General features: G+C 44.8%; 1 protein-coding gene across 1 annotated transcript in view; it reads left to right on the forward strand.

Annotated features, from left to right (window-relative positions):
- Positions 1 to 1,041: 1,041 nt before the first annotated feature.
- The window catches only part of LOC147750878 (extracellular calcium-sensing receptor-like), a 120,723-nt gene continuing 100,170 nt past the window's right edge, over positions 1,042 to 21,594 (forward strand). Inside the window, exon 1 of the mRNA XM_086931558.1 lies at positions 1,042 to 1,255. Within this exon, the coding sequence (XP_086787684.1) occupies positions 1,065 to 1,255 (191 nt within the window). The 5' untranslated portion in view covers positions 1,042 to 1,064. The remainder of the gene's footprint in view (positions 1,256 to 21,594) is intronic.

A 21,594-nucleotide genomic window follows, 5' to 3' on the forward strand; every position in this document is an offset into this window, starting at 1 on the left:
TATTTTCAAGACGAAAAGCGTATGGTGCCTAAAAAAAGATCCTAATAAAATCCCACTTTGATGGATGGCGAGCAAGAATGGATTAGGCTAGTGGACAGAGAAGGAACTATTCGTTAGCTATTAAGAGAATCACAAAAAGGTAGGCAGAAATATACAGGCAGAAGCAAGTAGATAGAACAAAAAAAGCAAGCCACATTTTCAAGGGCAGAATTGGCGAAGTGAAAATATTCCTACTTTCCAGGGTTGGCAGGCAAAACTGCATAGAGTTAGAGAGCTGGACAGACGCTATGCCCTAAGGTTGGGCACATACACAAGGGTTGAGAAACGCTGGAAGTCCATAGGAAGTTAGCCATCGAATGAGATAAGTTGAGACATAAAGGGAAATCGTGCAATATGTAGTTTTTCTATGTGCTTCTTTTTAAGTATTACCCACAGTGATATGTGTCACATGATATGTTTTACTGATTTATTATGCTTGGATGAAATGTGTGAAAAAAACTGAACATTGTAAGCACTTTATTTCTATTTATAAGCAATTGTGTATTGAACTCTCGTTAATCAATTAAAAAGTGTGGCATAAAAGTCATGTTTTGCTCCCAGGTGCTGCATAAGTTTAATACATACAGACTGAACACTGAAGGCAATAAAACCAGATGTCAGACTACTTGCGATCGCGAGACCAACTATTTGAATTTATATGGAAAGGCTTGGAAGTTCTGCACCAAGGCATTTTAATCTCCTTTTATGCAGCAATGCTATGACTTATGATTTGGAATACACTAAGGCTTAAAAGAACAGTGACTGTGCTGCTACCTTACAAGGCAAAGGAAACGGGAGAAATCATCAGATACACAGAAGCTTCTGTAAGATTGGCTGTGGAGCCAGAAAAGAACTGTAAACACAGATCACAATTTTCTCAGTAGGGAATGACTAGCAAAGAAGGATTCAGGATGGTAGGCATGCCTTTCCTTGGTAGCCAATTACTAATATATCTTTTCCTTACATGCTCTGCAGTGCAACCTTCAAAAATGAATACCAGAAAGCTGACCAGCCTGCTTTTGACTATGACTGTCCTGGGAACTTTAGCTCTTTCTGCTGATCCTTCTAGGGCAGGATGCACACTTCCCGGCCTTGAATTGCTTTCATACTCCAAGGACGGGGATGTTATGTTCGGGGGGTTAGCTTCAGTAAATATGGAAACCCTACCCACAGCCTTCAGCTTTACACAACGACCACCGCCAAGGAATTGTAACAGGTGAATTGTATATCTGTGCTTCTGCCTGAATGTTTTGTAAGGATCTGGGCATATTAATTCACACATACATTCTATGTATTATAGACCTATATTGTCATTGGCACTGGGGACTCTGGTGATATCACACTTTTAATATACGTGTGCAACTAGAAACCCGAGATGGGTCTTCTGTTTTTTAATAGTGCATGCTTAGTTTAGTGCAGTTTGAAAAAAAAGAGTGTTTTGTTTCCCAGAAGTGGATTTAAAAAACATCTTTACGTGAAATATTGTACTATATTCTTTTGCTGCAGTACAAAAAACATTTAATTTGGTAGTTAACGATGATTGGATAAAAAAAATATATATATGAGGAAGACATAGAGATTGTCTGTTCTCCTCAATGTCCAACTAACATTAAGCCTGGAAAGGTATTAGAAAGACCATTGGGGCATACGTAGAAAGAACTGGCAGAGTGCGGGCTAGCTCCAAAATTGCTAACACTGTGCTCTGTTAGTTTAAAAATGCAAGGATGTGTCATATTGACAATGACACCGCGCACCCATGCAGTTCCCCTGGCGCTGGTGCAATTTTCGGCTGCCTAGCATCAACGCCGGCACCCTTGCACCATAGTGCAAGGGTGCCTGCGTTGGGGTAAACAATTGTTTATGTGCATTGTGCAGCACACGTAGAAGTTGCATATCGTAATTTATTAATGATTATGTGCACGAAGTCATACCTTCCTGCACATAAGCAATCATTCATGGCGATTTGCTGTTTCTATATGTGCTGCAACACACATAGAAAGAGCAAAAGCAAGGAGACATTAAACATTTCTCCTCGTTTCCCCATGTTAATTGTTAAGACTAGGGATTTTTTGTGTCTTAATTTTGGAGCTGCCCCATATTTACGCCACCTTTATAAATAGAGGGCAGCATCAAAATTAATGGGTGTGGCAGCAGAACGCCCACCACAACACCTATTGCCTGCCCTTTCACACTAAGTGATGGACTTAAAGACACTTGAACGTCTTAAAAAGTGACATTCTGGTGGCATTAAGTCCTTGTGCATATGACCCATATTTTCTTTTCTTTTCATGAATATGCTTATTAAACAGTGGAAAGTGATAAACGTGTGAACAATGACTGTGGGGCAGCTATCATGATCATGATACCCGTATTTCACAGGGACCCACAAACTATTTTCCTGAGTTCACAGGGACCAGTTAAGTATAGCGTATGTATGACTGTGTACACATCTCTCTGTATCCCCACCACATGACTAGATCTCAGTCTGTCAAGTGGGGGTCTCCATGTCGCAGTGCATCCTCCAGTGGAAGGATTGCACATAATGCAGAGTTGAATGTCAAGATGGTACCATGTTTGTTTTGTCTGGTTGGTGCTCATTCATCGTTTGATGGAAACAAGCTTGCAGAGTGGGAATTTGTTTCAATGAAATAAAAAACTATGAGCTAACACTCACGGAGATTTCTTTGCATACAGGTGGCACTGTTTATTTTCCCTGATCTGTCCCTTGTGCTTCATATTTTGAAACCAGGGCATAGAAAATCAGTGGTGGTCACCCACCATAAACCGGAGGACCTGGCTTGGCAGTTTGGGCTGGACTGCTCCGACTGGAGCAGGGTCAAGACTCATTTGCATATAGCTGGGGGTCCAAAGTGAGGAGCCATGGTGTGCAAAATAACGATGAATTGAAATGTGGCCAGAGTAAAATGTAAGCATTACTTCCATCACTTTTTTTTAATACTTTAACTCACTGTAAATAGGGAAGGCAAGCTGCCAATTTGATGCCATGCTTCAGTGGTGGACAATTCCCCAATATGAAGGGTTTCCTAGGCTTTCCAAAGGCTAAAGTAGTGCTGTTGGAAACCTTGCAATTTTAAAGGCTCTAAATAGGGCAGGATAACACTGATTTTGGAGGAGCCAGAGCACCATCAATTTATAACAGTTCTCCCATGTCACCAAATCATAATTGAGGCTCTCTGTATACATTTTAAAGAGCCCTTCTTCAATTATTGCATTAACTGAATGAATTATCTTTTATTATGGAAGTGGGTCTAAATGGCTAATTGTAACTAACTGTTAGTCTTACTTCCAGGCCACAAAGGGTTCGCAGGGAGACCCTGGTTGGTGTAATTTCTGTACAGCAGTTGTAAGGCCCAATCTGAGAAAAGAAAGATGAGGACATGCTAGAACAGAATGAAGTGACTGAGTCTTGGACAATATTTAATAGAGTCATATTGTAGCAGCCATCTTTTGATGTTGATGTGTAGAACTACAGCCCCTCAATGAAGACCCTTCATCTGTTGAACCCTTATGGAGCCCATCAGACATGTTGCCCTGCAGTAGTAAGTTCCAATGAGGAGCATGCAGGTCATTGGGCATAGAGTTCACTAACCTCCTAGGGTTTTCTTGCTCATGTACCCATTCCACCTTAGGCATCAAACTCCTTTGACTCCAAATATGGTCTAAGTAGAAACACCCCTAATTTTGCTATTGAAATGTTAGAGTTCCTACCAAAGAGTTGCATACTATCATAATGGCTTTTTGTGATATCTCTAAATAATTCACTCCATGGGATACCAGAAGTTGCTTAAAAGATCCAAGTTTAATTCACACAAGAGATATCATGTATCACGCCAACCTTGAGAGCAACGGACACCGTTCTAACTTCCCCTTTGAACCCTTTATCTTGACACCAATCATGACATTCACAAATTCCAAATGAAGGGAGAATGATGACATACCTGATGTTCCAAGAGCCCAGAGCAGTCATGCTTAGATGGCACACACCTCCCTTCTTTCAAATGAATATGGCAAGTTATATACAAAACATAACAGTAAGCCTTAAACATAGTATTAAGACAATAAAATGATTGCATCAGGAAATCAGATACATAATATAAAGGTGAAACCAAACATAATCAGTAAAATAAGTAGGCTGTCTCACCGCTCTATCAGATCTTCTAATTACAAACTCCTTTCCCATATCAAGACAGTGGGGCATATTATCAAGACAGGAGATAAAATTATCGCCGCTTTATCGGCAGAAAACTGCTGTTAAAGCAGCGATAATGGGCTTGATAATATGCTCTATGGAATTCCAATCGAAGCCCATGTTTGATGTCAAGACATCTAACATGGGCTTTGATTGGAATTCCATAGAGCATATTATCAAGCCCATTATCGCTGCATTAACAGCAGTTTTCTGCCGATAAAGCGACAATAATTTTATCTCCTGTCTTGATAATATGCCTCAAGGTTTCTTTGATCTGATATATTCCCCCAACTCACTAGACACATCACAAGACTTGTCCATAGTACCAGGAGAATTTGTTTCTCTTTTGAAAACTGCAACTCTGTTAAGATTCCAAATATGATGGTATTGAGTTTCAACTGCATTTTTGAAAATCTTAATCACACATATAGGTTTGGAATACATAAGACCCCTTCCACACATCATGGGACGATTTTATCACGTCAAGTCCCCGTCCATGACCTCTGTCCTCTTAACCGCTTTTCTCTAGTCAAAATTACATTTCCAACTAATTACCTTTGACTCCTCTCTAGCTTGAGACTCACCCTCACCACACACCTTCCCTCATAACATTTCATATTTACAAACCCATGGTTGATCAACATCAGTGTTGGGACGCCTTCTACGGAAAAGCTGGAAAAGGAGTTTTACCAGTAATGCTGTGGGGGGAAATCTGTACATTTCAATTTTCGTAAACTCTTCCCTTCTCCAGTTCAACAAGTTGAACTTGGCCATGCTTATCATTTCTTTGAGTACCTTATTAGGTCTCTCAACCATGCCATTATTTATGGGTGATAATGAGCAAATTCTTCATGCTGTATCCCTCTTCCACTGAAAAATTCCTCCATTTCCTTCAAAACCAGTTGAACACCATTGTCCTTTAAAAAGTTCCAGGAGCCCCTTCTCTAGACATGAGTTCTTCTAAGAACTTGATGACATGCTTAGATTTCACTGCAGCTGTGAAGCAGATATTAGGCCAATGTGACTAGGTGTCCATACCTACAATCACCTAAACCTGTTGCCCAGCCACATGACTGGGTCCTAGACTATCTAGTGCAATATCTTGCCAAGGCCTTGTGGGATACTCTTGGACATCAAGACTTCTCACTTCTGGCACACGATAAAAAATCACGTACGGCTCGCTCCACCTGCTTGTCCATGCCTGGCCACCAGTAAGAAGCCCATAACCTCTCCTTAGTCTTGGTAATACCTTGGTGAGTCTCATGAGCTGCACCTATCAATTCATCCGTAAGAGTACGTGGAGATACTAGTCATGTGCCACAAAATAGCAAATCCTTGTAAACACCCAGTTCTTCTCTCACTCCCCAAAATGTCTTGCCGATCTCAGGTAATCCTTACTATTTATTATTCCAACCTTTCAGAATGAGTGCTAATAATTATGACATTCCTAGATCAGTAGCCATTTCCTTACACCATCTCTTCTCAGAAATGTCTTCACTTTCCAATAAGCATACCCACTTGGATTCATCCTTCAATGGATCATCATCCAACAAAGTGGGGTCCTTTTTCGGAAAATTGTAAAATTGTAAAATTGTATTCCTGTAGGCCAATGATCCACTTCGTAATCCTTCCTCAACCTAAATCTAATGTTTTTTTATGAAAACTTTCAACAAAAGGCTTGTTGTGGTTCTGATTTCAAAATAAACAAGGGGACTTCATTCCTCACCAGCAGTGTGCTGAGAGGTACGTGTGCAGAGTGTTGGAGTGAGGGGGAATGGCCTCCAAACACCTCTCAGCAATCCCACAGTGGGACCTACTGGAGGTAACAAGAGGGGTTGTTTGTCCCCATGGACCCTCAGCAGCCAAGGGGACTTACTCCCCCCATCAGCAGCGCACCAGGAGGCAGGATTGTAGAGTAATGGAAAAAGGAGGAGTGGGCATCTCTCAGCAATCCAATCAATCAATCAATCAATCAATCAGAGCATTTATATAGTGCACTACTCACCCAGAGGGTCTCAAGGCGCTGGGGGAGGGGGGGTCCACTACTGCTCGAACAACCAGGTCTTGAGTTGCTTCCTGAAGGCGTGGTGGTCCTGGGTCAGGCGGAGGTGGGTCGGGAGGGAGTTCAATGTCTTGGCGGCGAGGTAGGAGAAGGACCGTCCCCCTGTGGTGGCTCTTCGGATGTGGGGGACGGCGGCGAGGGCTTGGCCGGTCGATCGAAGCTGGCGTTTGGGAGCGTAGAAGTTGAGGCGGCTGTTGAGGTATCCTGGGCCTTGGTTGTGTAGGGCTTTGTGTGCGTGGGTGAGGAGTCGGAAGGTGATTCTCTTGTTGACCGGGAGCCAGTGCAGGTCTCTCAGGTGTCCGGAGATGTGGCTGCGACGGGGATGTCCAGTAAGTCCACTGTGTGGGACTTACTAGAGGTAACAGGAGGTCTTTTTGGCCCCCATGGACACTCAGCATCCAAGGGGACTTCATCCTCCCACCAGCAGCACATCAGGACACACGATTGCAGAGTGCAAAGGGTGCAGAAAGAGCAAGAGAAGTGCAGAAAGAAGCAACAGAGATACAGAAAGAGGCAAGAGTGGTGCAGAAGCAGGCAGGAAAGGTGCAGAAAGAGGGAACAGGGGCAAGAAAGAGGCAAGAGAGGTGCAGAAAGAGAAAAGAGGGGTGCAGAAAGAGGTAAGAGGGGTGCAGAAAGACAAAAGAAAGACACAAGTGAGGTGTAGTAAGATGCAACAGAGGTGCAGAAACAAGCAAGAGTAGTGCAGAAAGCTGCAAGACAATTTCTGAAAGAAGCATAAGAGGTGTGGAAAGAAGCAAGAGCAGTGCAGAAAGAGGCAAGTGATGTGCAGAAAGGGGCAAGAGAGGTGCACAAAATGGCAAGAGAAAAGCAGAAAGAGGCAAGAGGGATGCAAAAAAGGGATGAAGGATACAGCAAAAAGCAAGAGAGGTACAGAAAGAAGCAAGACAAGTGCAGAAAGAAGCAAGAGAGGTGCAGAAACAGGGAAGACGAGCACAGAAAGAGACAACAGGGGTGCAGAAAGAAGCAAGAGATGAGCAGAAAGAGGATATACAAGTGCAGAAAGAGGAGAGAGAAGTGACGAAAGAGGTGCAGGAATAGGCAAGAGGGGTGCAGAAAGAGGCAAGAGTAGAGCAGAAAGAAGCAAGAGATGTGCAGAATGAGGCAAGAGAGAAGCAGAAAGAGGCAAGTGAGGCTCATAAGAAGGCAAGAGAACTGCAGAAAGAGGCAAGAGAGTTGCAGAAACAGGCAAAATAGGTACAGAAAGAGGGAACAGGTATGCAGACAGAGGCAAGAGAGGAGCAGAAAGAGTAAAGAGGGGTACAGAAAAAGGCAAGAGGGACGCCGAGATTTGCAACAGAGGTGCAAAAAGCAGACAGAGCAGTGCAGAAAGAACGAATAGAGGTGCAGAAAGAGGCAAGAGGGGTACAGAAGCAGAAAGAGGCAGGAGAGGTGCAGAAAAAAGCAAGAGAAGTACAGAAGGAAGCAACATAGGTGCATACAGAGGCAAGAGGGTACAGAAAGATGCAAGAGAAGTGCAGAAAGAAGCAACAGAGGTGCGAAAAGAGGCAAGAGAGGTGCAGAAACAGGCAAGAAAGAAACAGAAAGAGGGAACGGGGTGCAGAACGAGGTAAGAGGGATACAGAAATTTGCAAGAGAGATGCAGAAAGAAGCAAGAGCACTGCAGAAAATGCAGGAGAAGTGCAGAAAGAAGCAAGATATGTGGAGAAATAGGGAAGCGGGTGCAGAAAGAGGCATGAGAGATGCAGAAAAGGGAAGAAGGGTACAGAAAGAAGCAAGAGAGGTACAGAAAGAAGCAAGACAAGTGCAAAAAGAAGCAAGAATGGTGCAGAAAGAAGGATGACGAGTTCAGAAAGAGACAACAGGGGTACAGAAAGCGACACCATGGTGCAGAAAGAAGCAAGAGGGCTACAGAAAGAGGAACTGAAGTGCAGAAAGAGGAGAGAGAAGTGTATGTAATATATGTAATTGCTTTGGTTGGATTGCTGCTTGGCCCGTTGTTTGTGTTCACTGCTGCTGAGAGCCGTTGGTCAGGCGTCGCCGCTGATCGGCTGTGCAGTGAGCCGGGAGCCGGTTGCCGAGACGTTGCTGCAGAGACACAGTGGGCATCTACTGTCGAAGCCAGGCGGGGAATTGCGGGGGAATTTCTGCTCTCTATTTTTCTGGAGCGGAGCGAAGTGGATATGGGCTGTCCGCGAGACGGGGGCCTGGGGGAACCAGAGCGGACCGCGGACTGCGGGCTACGAGACCCCGCCCCCAACTACAGCTTCGCATCGCATCAGAGCCGCATGGTAGAGAGACTGAGCGGCTGAGCGGCTGAGCAGCTTGTGAGTGACTGAGAGAGGAGGGAGATCTGCCCGCTGCCCACATCTGCCAAGTTTGCTGAGCTTGTCAGTCAGTTGGTCGCCCGGACAGTAGTCAGCTAACCGGAGGTGAGCCCTTAGCGCCATAGTACATTGTACAATTGAATTGTTGAACTGTCACAGGTGCAGCTACTATTGACCTCCCAGGACTTTCTGGATTCTCTGTTCTTACAGCAAGTTGCTATTTGCCTGCCTGGACTGTTGCTGCACTCATCGGCAGATCTGTACTCTGCTTGCTGCCTCTTGTGCTCCTTGTGCCGGACACCGTGCCACACCTCGCGGCCCCCGCTTCGCGGGAGCCGGTCTTGCCGCCAACTCAAGAGGACTTTGTCAGGAAATTGCCATTATCGTTACAGGCGCTGCCTGCCCCGTCTTCTATCCCCGCAAGAGCCAGGCGGGACTGCGAGGACCAGGATTCCGTGCGGCGCTGATTGCCTGCACCTGGTCATCTTCCCGCCTCCTCCTTATTTGTGTATCTAATCAGGGTATAGAAATTCCGCACCAGCGGGACGAGTGTGGGACGAGGGCCGGACGAAGCCTGGACAAAGGGCTGACCCTCAGAGACCGAAGCAGGCTGGGCCGGGCCCACCTATATTCATTTTAATCCAATTCACAAATTTGTCCCTACATATTTGTTTGGTACTCTGCTTTCTAATCGCACATTATTTGCTGTGCCATCGTTTGCTACTGCATAGATTTTATCATCTGCATAGATTATATCATCTGCTCTTTATTTTCTTCTATATGTGTTATATGCTTCACTAGTACCTTTTTGCACTTTGCCAATACCTTTTCCCCGCGCATATACTATTCCTCTCCTTAAATTTATTTATATTAACTTCTATATCACGCTATGACTGATAGAAAACTACGGTCAGGGAGAGTGTTGGTAGGAAGGACTTGTACCAAAACTAAATCCAACCCTCTCCGCAATAAGAGTATTCATGCCACACAGCTGAAGGGAAAATGCCAGCTATTTAATCTGTGGGAAAGGGTTAAGGAAAAAAATCCCGCAGTAGAGGTGTGTTTGGAATTTCCTTTGGAGAAAGACAATACTGTTGTACGCAAATCACTATTAATGGTCGATGACGATTCAGGAGAGGGAACTGCAGGGGGAACTGGGGTTGTTGAGAATTTGATATCTACTAAGATCCAAAGTAAATCTGTATTGCCTACTACTGATGTTATTGTAGAGCTGTGTCCTAAAAAAGTGAATGCTGATTTGCACAAATCTATTCTGACCTCTAGGGATACAGGTTTATATGATGCTAATGGTTCCACTCAGATGAAGGTACCAAGGAGTGGGGATAATATATTGACGTATTCTGATATGCAGGTATGTAGGAGATACATGACGGAGGACTCTAGGCAGATCTGTGAGCCTCTTAAGACTCCGCTGGCTGCTGTCCCCTCTGGGCTCCATTTGTTTAGCAGCACACCTTCTATTCAATCTCAATGCATGACTTCTCATTCTAGCATCTCCATGAGCCCAGAGATGAACCTTACCGGTATTACTCCCATTCCCGTAACTAAACCAGATAAACCCGTCTCTGACACCCTACTCTCCTTAGAACGGCTACTCTCTTCAATTCTATCTCTATTAGAAAAATTTGTAGGGGGGTCTGATTGTGTCTTAGAAACGGTCAATGAGATACTGAAGGTTCTACTGAATGAAGCTTCTGTTAAGCAAACTGGAGGGATTGCTGATTTAGGGCTGCTTGGGGCTGGAATGAATGTAGATTATGCAGAGGGAAAAATGTCCCCAGTTAATCCTATAACCTCAGATCCAATCATTCCAAGTGAAAAAATTCTCCCCATTGTTGAAAAGGGGAAATCTTTGTTACCGAGCCCCCCTTTAGGAAACTGTGTAGCAATTCCTGACCTGGAAATAAAAGTAGCGGAGGTGCCTATGCTCAAGGTAAATGAAGTTTCTTCCTCTGTTCTGGTACCTTCGGCCACAGATAAGGAAATTGCAATTCAGCCCAAATCAAGGGTAGATAAAAAATTCTTTCCTATTTTTACCTTGGAGACGGAGGATGAGGAAAAAATGGAAAATTGGGCGTCCCAAAAAAGATCAAAGGTAAAAAGAGGAAACCTACTCGCAGATTTGGAAGAAAGAGGCAGAGAAGGATTCATTTTGAGAAGCAGGATGTTAGAGGTGATATCTCCTCATCCAATTCGGAAGGGAATCATGAAGAAATTTTCTCACTTGAGGAAAAAATTCCCTCGGTGTTGGATAGGGAGATACCGGTAGGGCATGGCGATCTCTCATCTAGATGTGCGGTTTCCAATTTGGGAGTCCCTAATGCTGATGAGGGGAAGCCTAGTTTGTCGGCGCCCATCTTGGAATTAAATAAACCGGTCTCTGGTGCCCCTTCCGATTTTGTCCCTTGTATAAAAAAATGCTTTGGTATGGAGGGAAGGGAAGAGGCTTCTAAAAGTTCCCAAACTGCAATTGAAGAGAAAAGCGTTGACACAGTTATTTTGGATTTCCTCCCGCTGTTTGATATTGATTTGATTTTAAATAGGGCCCGTCTACTTAAAAGTTTTGAAGAGCTAGAATGCCTGAAATTGATTAATTCAAATGACATTGACCTGGTAACAATCCGTAGATTGGAAATTGGAATATTAACTAGGGTGAAATTCCATTCTAAGCTCATTGCCAATCTCGTTGTGAAGCAGTCTGGGTTTTTTCAAAGTCGTGGGATTGATGTTATTCCCATCTTGGGGGGCCCACGGAATGGCTTATTAGCAGGGGAAAGCATTTTTCCTCCCCTCAGTCGTCCGGGTGGTCTGGCTGGCTTTGGTGACCTAAAAATCTGTGTCTCTAAAAATGCACGTCTTGTCTCCAGTGTAAATTCCCCTCCTGTTATTTCCCGTGGAGATATAGTTGAGGAGAGCGCCCAATGGAATTGGTTACCTGGTGTCCTTTCTAGTAGGACAACAGATAACATGATCTCCCTTTCTCATCTTTAGTTGTGACTTAAAGATATTATCGTGGAATGCCGCAGGTATAAAAAACAGCCCAGACAAACTTTAGCTCCTCCATTCTTTTGATGCCAGCGTGATTTGTCTCCAAGAGACTTGGTGTGTGGATAGAACTCCTGCTGGAGGGGTCTATATTTCTTTAGAAGGTAGAGCCATTCCTTCCAGGAGAGGTCATGCCAAAGGGGGCATTGCTTGTCTCTTATCTAATCGGATTAAGTGGAACTTCACCCACTATTTGGATTCAAGTAACCTCTTTCAGGCGGTAACATTGTTTGGTCATGCTGAGGTTGGGGCGACCAAATCTATCACGCTGATAAATGTTTACATGCCCCCAGATGCTTGCTATAATGTAATTGTGAAACAGGTCTTTTCTTACATAAAGAGTATTAAGGCCAAAGCACCTGCAACCCACATAATTTTAGTGGGCGACTTTAATTGTAAGGTCTCTAATACGAGTCTAGCTCTGTTCAGAAACAAATATAAAGAGGAATCATTACAGATCCCACAGGCTCTATTCCCTGGTAACATCAAAACAGATAAGAGAGGGAAATTGTTTTGGGAAGAACTGGCTGAATTGGAGGGGATCATCGTAAATGGTATGCTTCCCTCTGACATTCCAGCAAGTTTTACTCACAAAACAAATCAGGGTGAGTCTATTTTGGACTATGTGGCTGTGGATCATGATTCCTTTTATCTCCTAAAAGATCTGATAGTCACTAAAACCATAAACAGCGATCACAATGTGATAACCCTAACTGTTAATATAAATCCACCTAAAACGGACCCATGGTCGCTTGATGGTGATCTGGTTAGTTTTAGTGGTAATACAGGGAGATGTTTCTGGAATACAAGGGCCCTAAGGGGCCTGTCCATTTTACTAGATAAAACTGTAAAAGAACTTCCTAGTTGGAAAGGGTCGGAAATCTCATATTTTGTGGGGTTTATGAAGGAGGTAGTCTTGGTCGCAAGAAAATCTAATTCGCACAGAAATATGCGTCCTGTCCCCAGTTCCATACGCCTGCTTAATAAAGAAATAAACACACTGGTTAGGGAACAATACTTGAATAGATCCACAGAAAGGTCTCGCAAAATAACCTTACTAAGGAGAAGAAGAGTAAGGTTTAAAATTAAAAAAGAGAGGGAAGATTCCCTATGGATAAAGTTAAGGGAGGCTGTAAATAGAGGGAATGTACGACTATTTTGGTCTCTCATTGGTGAGGGTTGTGGAACAAGAATCAGGTCCCTTCCCCCTCCTATTTCCGAGAAAGTTTGGGTGGGTTATGTCACGCAAATATATGCTGGTAACGGGCCTGTTGAGGATGACAGAAGGGTGGGCGATGTCGGACCGTTGTTTGAGCCGCTCTCTGAAAAGATCATCGAATTAGTCATAAAGGACTTGCGTTCGTCCGGCGCCATGGGCCCTGATGAACTCCCAGTTTCGGTGTTAAAACAGGATGCCGAATCATGGAGCAAAATCCTATTTCCAGTATATAGATATTGCTTCCTACATAGAACTGTTCTTCCCTTTTGGAGGGGGAGTATTCTGGTACCCCTGTTTAAGAAGGGGGATAGGAATGTGCCCCAAAACTATTGACAAATAGCCTTGCTTGATGCTATAGGGAAAGTATTTGCGAAATGTCTTTTAACATTAATATCCGACTGGGTAGATGGGGGTCAGTTGCTGCCATTAGAGCAAATGGGTTTCCGTAAGTGTCACAGCACAATGGATAATTTATCCGCCTTGCAGATAATTTTGGATAAATACATAGGGGCTCGAGGCGGAAGAGTTTATGCTGCGTTTATAGATTTCTCCACAGCATTCGAAAAAGTTGATCGCCCCCTGCTGTGGAGGAAGCTATCTTCTCTCGGAATGCCCTCACTGCTCTTAGATTTAGTTAGGGATCTCCATACTGATACCTGGTGCAGGGTTTTATTGGGTGGCGAAAGAGGGCTATCCCAGGCGATACCCACTGCAAATGGATTGAAGCAAGGATGTCTATTAGCGCCATTATTATTTTCTCTTTACATCTCGGACTTACCTTCGTTTTTGTCTTCAAGTGATGGTAACGCCCCAGTATTAGGGGGCTCTCCGATTGTTTGTATGCTATATGCGGACGATATTCTGATATTGGATTTAACACCGAAAGGTTTGAATAATCGTCCACAAGCACTTCACATATATGCAGAATATCATCACCTGAAAATAAACGTAGCAAAAAGTAAAATCATATGTATGGCAGGTAGGAGAAAGACGAAATATGAGAACTTTAGGTGGATGGTGGGAGGAGACAGGCTGGAGGTGGTGAATTCCTATGTGTTATTAGGGAAGATAATATCTGCCAATTTGAGCGATAAGGATCATGTTGCTAACAATTCTCGAAAGGCTCTGGCTCAGGGTAAAAGTCTGAGTGCTTTATATTGCACGACGGGGAAAAGACATTTCCCTTATTTGCTAGAGGTCTTTCGCGCAAAGATTTCAGCATCCCTGCTCTATGGTGTTGAATTAATTGATCTGGGGCAATTGATCTGCATACTGTAGAGGGAAAAATCCTCCGACAATTAGCCTCAGTTAATACTGCCTGCACAACGGCCGCTCTTAGATTAGGGTTTGGAATCCGTAGTAGTTGGGTGCAGGCTTTAGCAGGGATTGTTCGCTGGGTGTTGTGCATGGCTCGGGGGAAACCTGGGACCCTGCGGAGTCTCATGAAAAAAGAATTGTTGGGATCCTTAAAAGAACACTCTAGAATTGTGAGGAATTTCAGAAAGGCGGTTGAATACCTTCAACTAGATGAATTAACTGTATTCACATTGTCCCCAGGCCAGTTGAAGGCTGTTTTAAAACTGGCCACTTGGAAACTGAGTTTTAGCCTAGACAGGGAGGCAATTCTTACAAAAAAAAGCCCCCCTCACCATTTATTGACTCCTGCCTATATAAGAAAATGCAACCGTACGTGTCATGGAATATACCTCACGGTATACAGCGTTTTTGGTTCCTCTTGAGGCAGGACCTCCTTCCTTTAAATAATTTAACATCTAGATGGTATGGGTCCCCTGCAATTTGTCATCTTTGCAATATGTCCACCCAGGATGTTCTCTTCATATGCCCAGCCTTGCGGACATCACGTAGGAAGTGGTTTAGACATATATGTTTAAAATTGGGTCTCTTGTCGGTGAGCTCTTTTTTAAATTCTTTGTACAATCCGCCCAATGAAATGTTCTGTTTTAATATATTTAACTTTTTAAAATGTTTTCTAGATATTTATTAGAGGGCTTGGGAATCAAATGCCTAATAGTATATACTTTTCTATCTTGTCATGTAAAGTATGTATATGTACAAATATATGTTGTATTTCTTTTATGTGGATCTCTTATGAGTTCCAAAACATAAATACAGAATTGAATTGAATTGAATTGAATTGAGAGAGAAGTGTAGAAATAAGCAAAAGAGGTACACAAAGAGGTAAGAGGGGTACAGAAAAAGGCAAGAGTGGTACAGAAATAGCCAAGAGAGGTGCAAAAAGAGGCAAGAGGGGTGCAGAATGAAGCAAGAGAAGTGCAGAAAGAAGCAACAGAGGTGTTGAAAAAAGTAAGAGGGGTGCAGAAAGAGGCAAGAGAGTACAGAAAGAAGCAACAGATGTACAGAAAGAGGCAGAAAATGTGCTGAAAAAGAGAACAGGGGTGCAGAAAGAGGCACGATGACTACAGAAATGTGCAAAAGAAGTGCATAAAGAAGCAAGAAAAGTGCAGAAAATAGCAAGAGAGGTGCAGAAAAAGCAAGATCAATGCAGAAAGAACCAACATAGGTGTAAAAATAGCAAGATCAGTGCATAAATAGGTAGGAGAGGTACACAAAGAGACAAGAGGGCACCGAAAGAGGCAGGAGGGGTGCAGAAAGAAGGAAGAAAAGTGCAGAAAAAAGCAACAGAGGTGCTGAAAGAGGCAAGAACGGTGCAGAAAGAGGCATGAGAAGTACAGGAATAAGCAACAGAGGTACAGAAAGAGGCAAGAGGGATGCACAAACAGGGAGGAAAGGTGCAGAAAGAGGCAAGAGGGGTGCAGAAACAAGCAAGTGAGGTGCAGAAAGAGGAAACAGAGGTGCAGAAATATGCAAGAGAGGTGCAGAAATAAGCAAGAGAATTGCAGATAGAGGCAAGATAATTGCTGAAAGAAGCAACATAGGTGTAGAAAGAAGCAAGAGCAGTGCAGAAAGAGGCAAGCGAGGTGCAGAAAGAGGCAAGAGAGATGCAGAAAATGGCAAGAGAACTGCAGAAAGACACAAGGGGGATGCAAAAAAGGGAAGAAGGGTGCATAAAGAAGCAATATAGGCGCAGAAAGAAGCAAGAGAGGTGCTGAAAAAGGGAAGATGAGTGTAGAAAGAGACACCAAGGGTGCAGAAAGAAGCAAGAGAGGTACAGAAAGAGGCAAAGAAGAACAGAAAGAAACAACAGAGGTACATAAAGAGGAAAGAGGGGTGCAGAAGGAGGGAGGAGGGGTGCAAGAAGAGGCAAGATAAATGCAGAAAGAAGCAAGAGAGGTACAGAAAGAAGCAAGAGAAGTGCAGAAAGAAGCAACAGCGGTAAAGAAAGAGGCTAGAGAGGTGCAGAAAGAGGCAAGAGAAGTGTAGAAAAAAGCAACAAATGTGTGAAATGAGGCAAAGTAACTGCAGAAAGAGGCAAGCGAGTTGCAGTAACAGGCAAAAGGGGTGAAGAAAGAGGGAACAGGTATGCAGACAGAGACAAGAGGGGTGCAGAGAGAGAGAAGAGGGGTGCTAAAAGAGGCAGGGGAGATTCATAAATTTGCAACAGAGCTGCAGCATGAAGCAAGAACAGTGCAGAATGAACCAACAGATGTGAGGAAAGGGTCAAGAAGGGTACAGAAATAGGCAAGAGGAGTGCAAAGAAAAGGCAAGAGAGGTACAGAAAGAGGAAGGAGAGGTGCACAAAGAGGCAAGAGGGGTACAGAAAGAAACAAGAGAACTGACAAAAGAAGCAACAGATATGCCGAAAGAGGCAAGTGGGGTGCAGAAGGAAGCAAGAGAAGTGCAGAAAGAAGCAACAGAGGTACAGAAATAAGCAAGAGAGGTGCAGGAAAGGTAGAGAAAGAGGGAACAGGGGTGCATAAAGAGGCAAGAGGGATGCAGACATTTGCAAAAGAGTTGCTTAAAGAAGCAAGAGCAGTGTAGAAAGAACCAACAGATATGCAGAAAGAGGCAAGAGGGCTACAGAAAGAGGGAAGAGGGGTGCAGAAATAAGGAAGAGAAGTGCAGAAAAAAGCAGCAGAGGTGCTGAATTAGACAGGAAGGGTACAGAAAGAGGCAAGAGAAGTGCAAAAAGAAGCAAGAGAGGTGCAGAAACATCAGGAAAGGTGCAGAAAGAGGAAATAGGGGTGCAGAAAGAGGCAAGAGGGATACAGACATTTGCAAAAGAGGTACAGAAAGAAACAGGAGCAGTGCAGAAAGAACCAGCAGAGGTGCAGAAGAGGCAAGAGGGGTACAGAAAGAGGTAAGAGGGATGCAGAAAGTGGCAAGAGGGGTGCGGAAAGAAGGAAGAGAAGAGTAAAAAAAAGAAGCAGAGGTGCTGAAAGAGACAATAAGGGTGCAGAAAGAGGCAAGAGAAGTGCAGAAAGAAGTAACAGAGTTGCAGAAAGAGGCAATAGAGGTGCAGAAAGAGGCAAGAGAGATGCAGAAATAAGCAAGAGAAGGGCAGAAAGAGGCAAGAGAGGTGCAGAAAGGGGCAAGAGATCTGCGGAAAAAAGTAACAGAGGTGCTGAAAGAGGCAAGTGCGGTATGGAAAGGGGCACGAGAAGTGCAGAAAGAGGCAAGTGAAGTGCAGAAAGAAGACAGTGAGATGCAGAAAGAGGAACAAAGGTGCAGAAAGAAGCTAGAGAAATGCAGAAAGAGGCAAGAGAGGCACAGTAAGAAGAAAGGTTTGTGCACCATTAGTACCAATTTAACACCCACTTTTAGCAATAAGTAACACATGGCCAATCCAGCTTTGTAAAGGGCCTTCCACAATGCTGTAACATGTGACGCTGCATGTTTGGGAACATTTGAGCTGTTTGAGCTAGAAACAAGGCTTTTTTTGGTTCAAATCTGCAGATTAAGCAGCAGATGATGGAATATTTGGTAAATGCAGAAAATGTTTAATTATGTGAAAATTGGTGCAGTTTAACAGTCACATAATTCCAGTGGCCCCACTCATACCTCTGACTAGGTCCAGAAGTCTCCTCAGAGGTTCGTTTTTTTGTGTCTAATTTAGTTTATAGTTTAGCTTCTATGGACACGAGGAAGACTAAACCTGAGGTTACCACTCCACAATTCAGACTACAATACCAAATAATTACTCTCTAAAACACATAATCCCACTCCACATTATTCCTATACACTAAGTATCACATACTTTCTAAACACATAATTTCCCTGCACAACATACCACTACACACAACGTACATCCACTCTACACCAAAAAACATTAGTACAATTTTTTTACATTTACAACGCCAATAGCTCTATCTCTTGGAAATGTGAGACCTATTACATTACAAATGCTTCTTTAGCTGGTAGTCGTGTTTGCAGAGTGGTGCAGAAAGGGTGTTGGGCCTCCAACCAGTGGACAGGAATTCCGCTGCGTCGGACTTACAGGAAGTACCAGGAGGGCTTCTTGGCCCCCAAAGTCCCTCAGGAATAGGTGGACCTAATCCCCCAACAAATAGTGTGACCATAGGTGAGCTTGCAGAGTGGTGGTGAAAGGGGGGGCGTGGCCTCCAAAGATCTCCTAGCAATCCCACTGTGCGGGACTTAGTGGAGGTAACAGTAGAGGTAGTTGGTCTTCAAGGACAACCTTGGGTGCTAACTACCCCTCCTATTACATCTAGTAAGCCCCACAAACCTCGATTGCTAAGTTGTCATAGCAGGCCACACCCCCTTTCCCCATCACTCTGCAAACACACTCTCTGGCACGCTCTTGGATGGGGATCAAAATGTTCACTTGTGTCCTAAGTTCCTCAGGACACAAGAGGACCTCATTGCCCCACCAGCAGTGCGCCAAGAGGGGCCACTTCGGGCACCGGGGACACCATCCTCCAGGGTCTGCCCTTGTCTTTTTTTATTTTTCCAATAGGGGGACTGTGTGGACCCCCCTGGGCCACTTCTGGCCCTGGAGCACCCATTCCACTGGGCCTGCCCAGCCTGTTTGTTGGGGGATGAGGCCACATTGGTCCATCCCCTAATGCCAATTATGGCCCCCGCTAATTAATTGGCCCACCCAGGCGCTTATAGAAAACAAAGCGCTGGTGTAAACCCTTCATTTCTTTTTTAATTGTTTTGGCCGAGTGCGAATTAGGCAGATTATTTGTACTGCTTTTTTTGGCCTTAGGGTCCTAGTGGGACCCCCTGAACAGGCCTAGGCGGTCAGAGTGTTACTACCTTGCCCCATTTTCTTCCTTTTTTACCTTTTTTTAACCTTTTTCTTGTGAGTCGGTTACTGAGTCACAAGATGGCTGCCAACACGTTCTGGTTTGCAGTGTTGGCAGCCAATCAGATTTAAGCTTGTGCTCGGGAGGGATCGCAAATCCTCATCAGTGCAGATATCAATATTTATATTTTTTAAATTTCTCAGCAACTACTGAACAGATTTACATCATTTAAAAAAAGGTCACTTTCTGGACAAAGACCTACCTTTGTTTTGCCAAATTTGGTGTATTTCCGTTCAGCTGTTCAGGTTGTAGGCATTTCTAAAGTTCCTATGGAATTTAACATGGGGAAAAACATGTTTTGGGACCCCCTTTTTTCTTAGCCCCCGGTTGATGAATCACCTCGAAACGTTAAAGACGGCAGCTGTGCTGAGTGAACTATTAGTTTAGAAAATTTGGGGAGGATTCGTCGAACGGCATATTGTCCAAAGATCAAATGTTTTACAAATAGAAACAAGGTCCTAACTATATCTACCTACTAGCGACATATTATCTACTGGCGGTCGCCAGTAGATAGTTATAGTTAGGACCTATAACCTATAGGAAATCAGCAACATTCTATTTGGAATAACTATAGCGCCAATTGGCGAATCTGCGTGAAAGTTTCCAAACTTTTGGCCAGCTCCGGTCCGCTCCTATCCTGAAAGTTTCACGATGATTCATAAAGCAGGGGCCGAGAAAAAAGGGGGGTCCTAAAACGCATTTTCCCCATGCAATTTCCCATAGGACCTTTAGCCGCAGCTACAGCCCGAACTGCTGAACGGAATTACACCAAATTTGGCAATGAGGTAGGCCTTGGTGCAGACTTGTGCCTTTTGCTTATTTGGTGTAAATCCGTTCAGTAGTTCCTGAAAAAATGACAGTTTGAGTCATTTTTATATCTATAGGCTTGGAAGGTCCGCGTACCCTAAGAGCAGCCTGCACGTACCCTGCCGTGCTCGAGCTGCTTTTTATTTGGCTGTCAACACTCCAAATCAGGAAGTGTTGGCAGGCATCTTGTGCCTCGGTAGAACCGAGGCACAAGAAACCAAAGAAAAAACATTGCAAAACATGAAAAGAGGGCAGGGTAGACAAGGACCCCCAGGGCCCAAAAAAATATATATATTTTTTTAATTGCGGGATGCGTGTAGGATCCGCGCATCCTACCAATAAAAAAAGAAACGTGGTCTCCCATGCTAAATGTTGGAATTCGCCCTTGGGGGGGCCAAATCCCGGGGGCATTAAAAAAAAATAGTGTGGGGGTCCCAATCCCCCCACACTGCCCCGGGGGCATTTAAAAAAAAATAGTGTGGGGTCCCAATCCCCCCACACTGCCCCAGGGACCGCCAACCCTCGGGGCTGTAACTTAATATATGTGGGGGGCTCACAGCCCCCCCTGCAGCCCCAGGGACCGCCACCCTCCGGGGCTTATTTAAAAAGGGTGGAGGGGCTCTCAGGCCCCCCCCAGCCCTGAGGACAACCACCCCCGGGGCTTTAAACTATTAGCTGAAAGGGCTCTGAGGTCCCCCAGCCCGGGGACCATCACCCCGCGGGGCTTGAATTTAATGTATGCGGGGGGCTCACAGGGCCCCCCAGCAGCCCCGGGGACTGCCACCCCCCAGGGCTATTTTGAAATGGGTGCAGCCCCTGGGACTTAAAAACATTTGAAATGGGGGGGCTCTGAGGCAACCCAGCCCCGGGACCGACACCCCCGGAGCTTCTGAAGAATGTGGGAGGGGGCCGCGCAGCCCCCCTCCTGGAGCCCTTGATGGCCCTGAAGACCGTTACACCCCAGGGCCAGCTCCTACAAGGTCCCGGGGTGCCCACCCCACAACACTGCTGTTTGCAATGGCAGGGCAGGAGCCTTGCGGCTCCCACCCTGCCATTGCAAACTGCTTTGCTTCATTGAAGCGAGAGCAGGAAAACCTGCTCTCATTTCAATGAAGCAAAGCAGATTGCTTTTCCATATCGGGAGCAGCATGTTAGCTGCTCCCCATATGTAAAAGCAATGCCAGCTCCCACAGGAGGTGGGGAGCTGGTGGGACCGGGGGGGGATTGGGAATATTAGTGGCCTGGGAGGGGGGCCACGCGACACCCCTCCCCAAAAGAAACATTTAAAAAAAAAGAAATTAAAAAAATTGGTCCGGCCCCGGGGGATTGGGTCCCCAGGGCCATAAGTGGACATAGGAAGGGGGCAAGGCAGCCCCCCTCCTAATAAAAAAATAAGAAAAAAGCCCCATGCCCCGGGGGATGGGGTTCCCGAGGCAGACTATGGCCTCAGGAGGGGGGCCACAGGGCCCCCTTAAAAATGTTTAAATTAAAAATAAAAATATTGGGGACAGGCCCTGGGGGATGGATTCCACAGGGCCAAAGAATTAGATTTTTTTTAATACAAAATATTAGAAAAAACGGGATTGCGGCCAGAGGCCACACCCCCTTATTGCACCACTCTGCAAACGCGCCCCCTGCCGCATTTGCAGAGGGGGAACAAATTCCCCTTGAAT

This window comes from Lissotriton vulgaris, chromosome 1_1, assembly GCF_964263255.1.
Source record: "Lissotriton vulgaris chromosome 1_1, aLisVul1.2, whole genome shotgun sequence".
NCBI classification, from domain to species: domain Eukaryota; kingdom Metazoa; phylum Chordata; class Amphibia; order Caudata; family Salamandridae; genus Lissotriton; species Lissotriton vulgaris.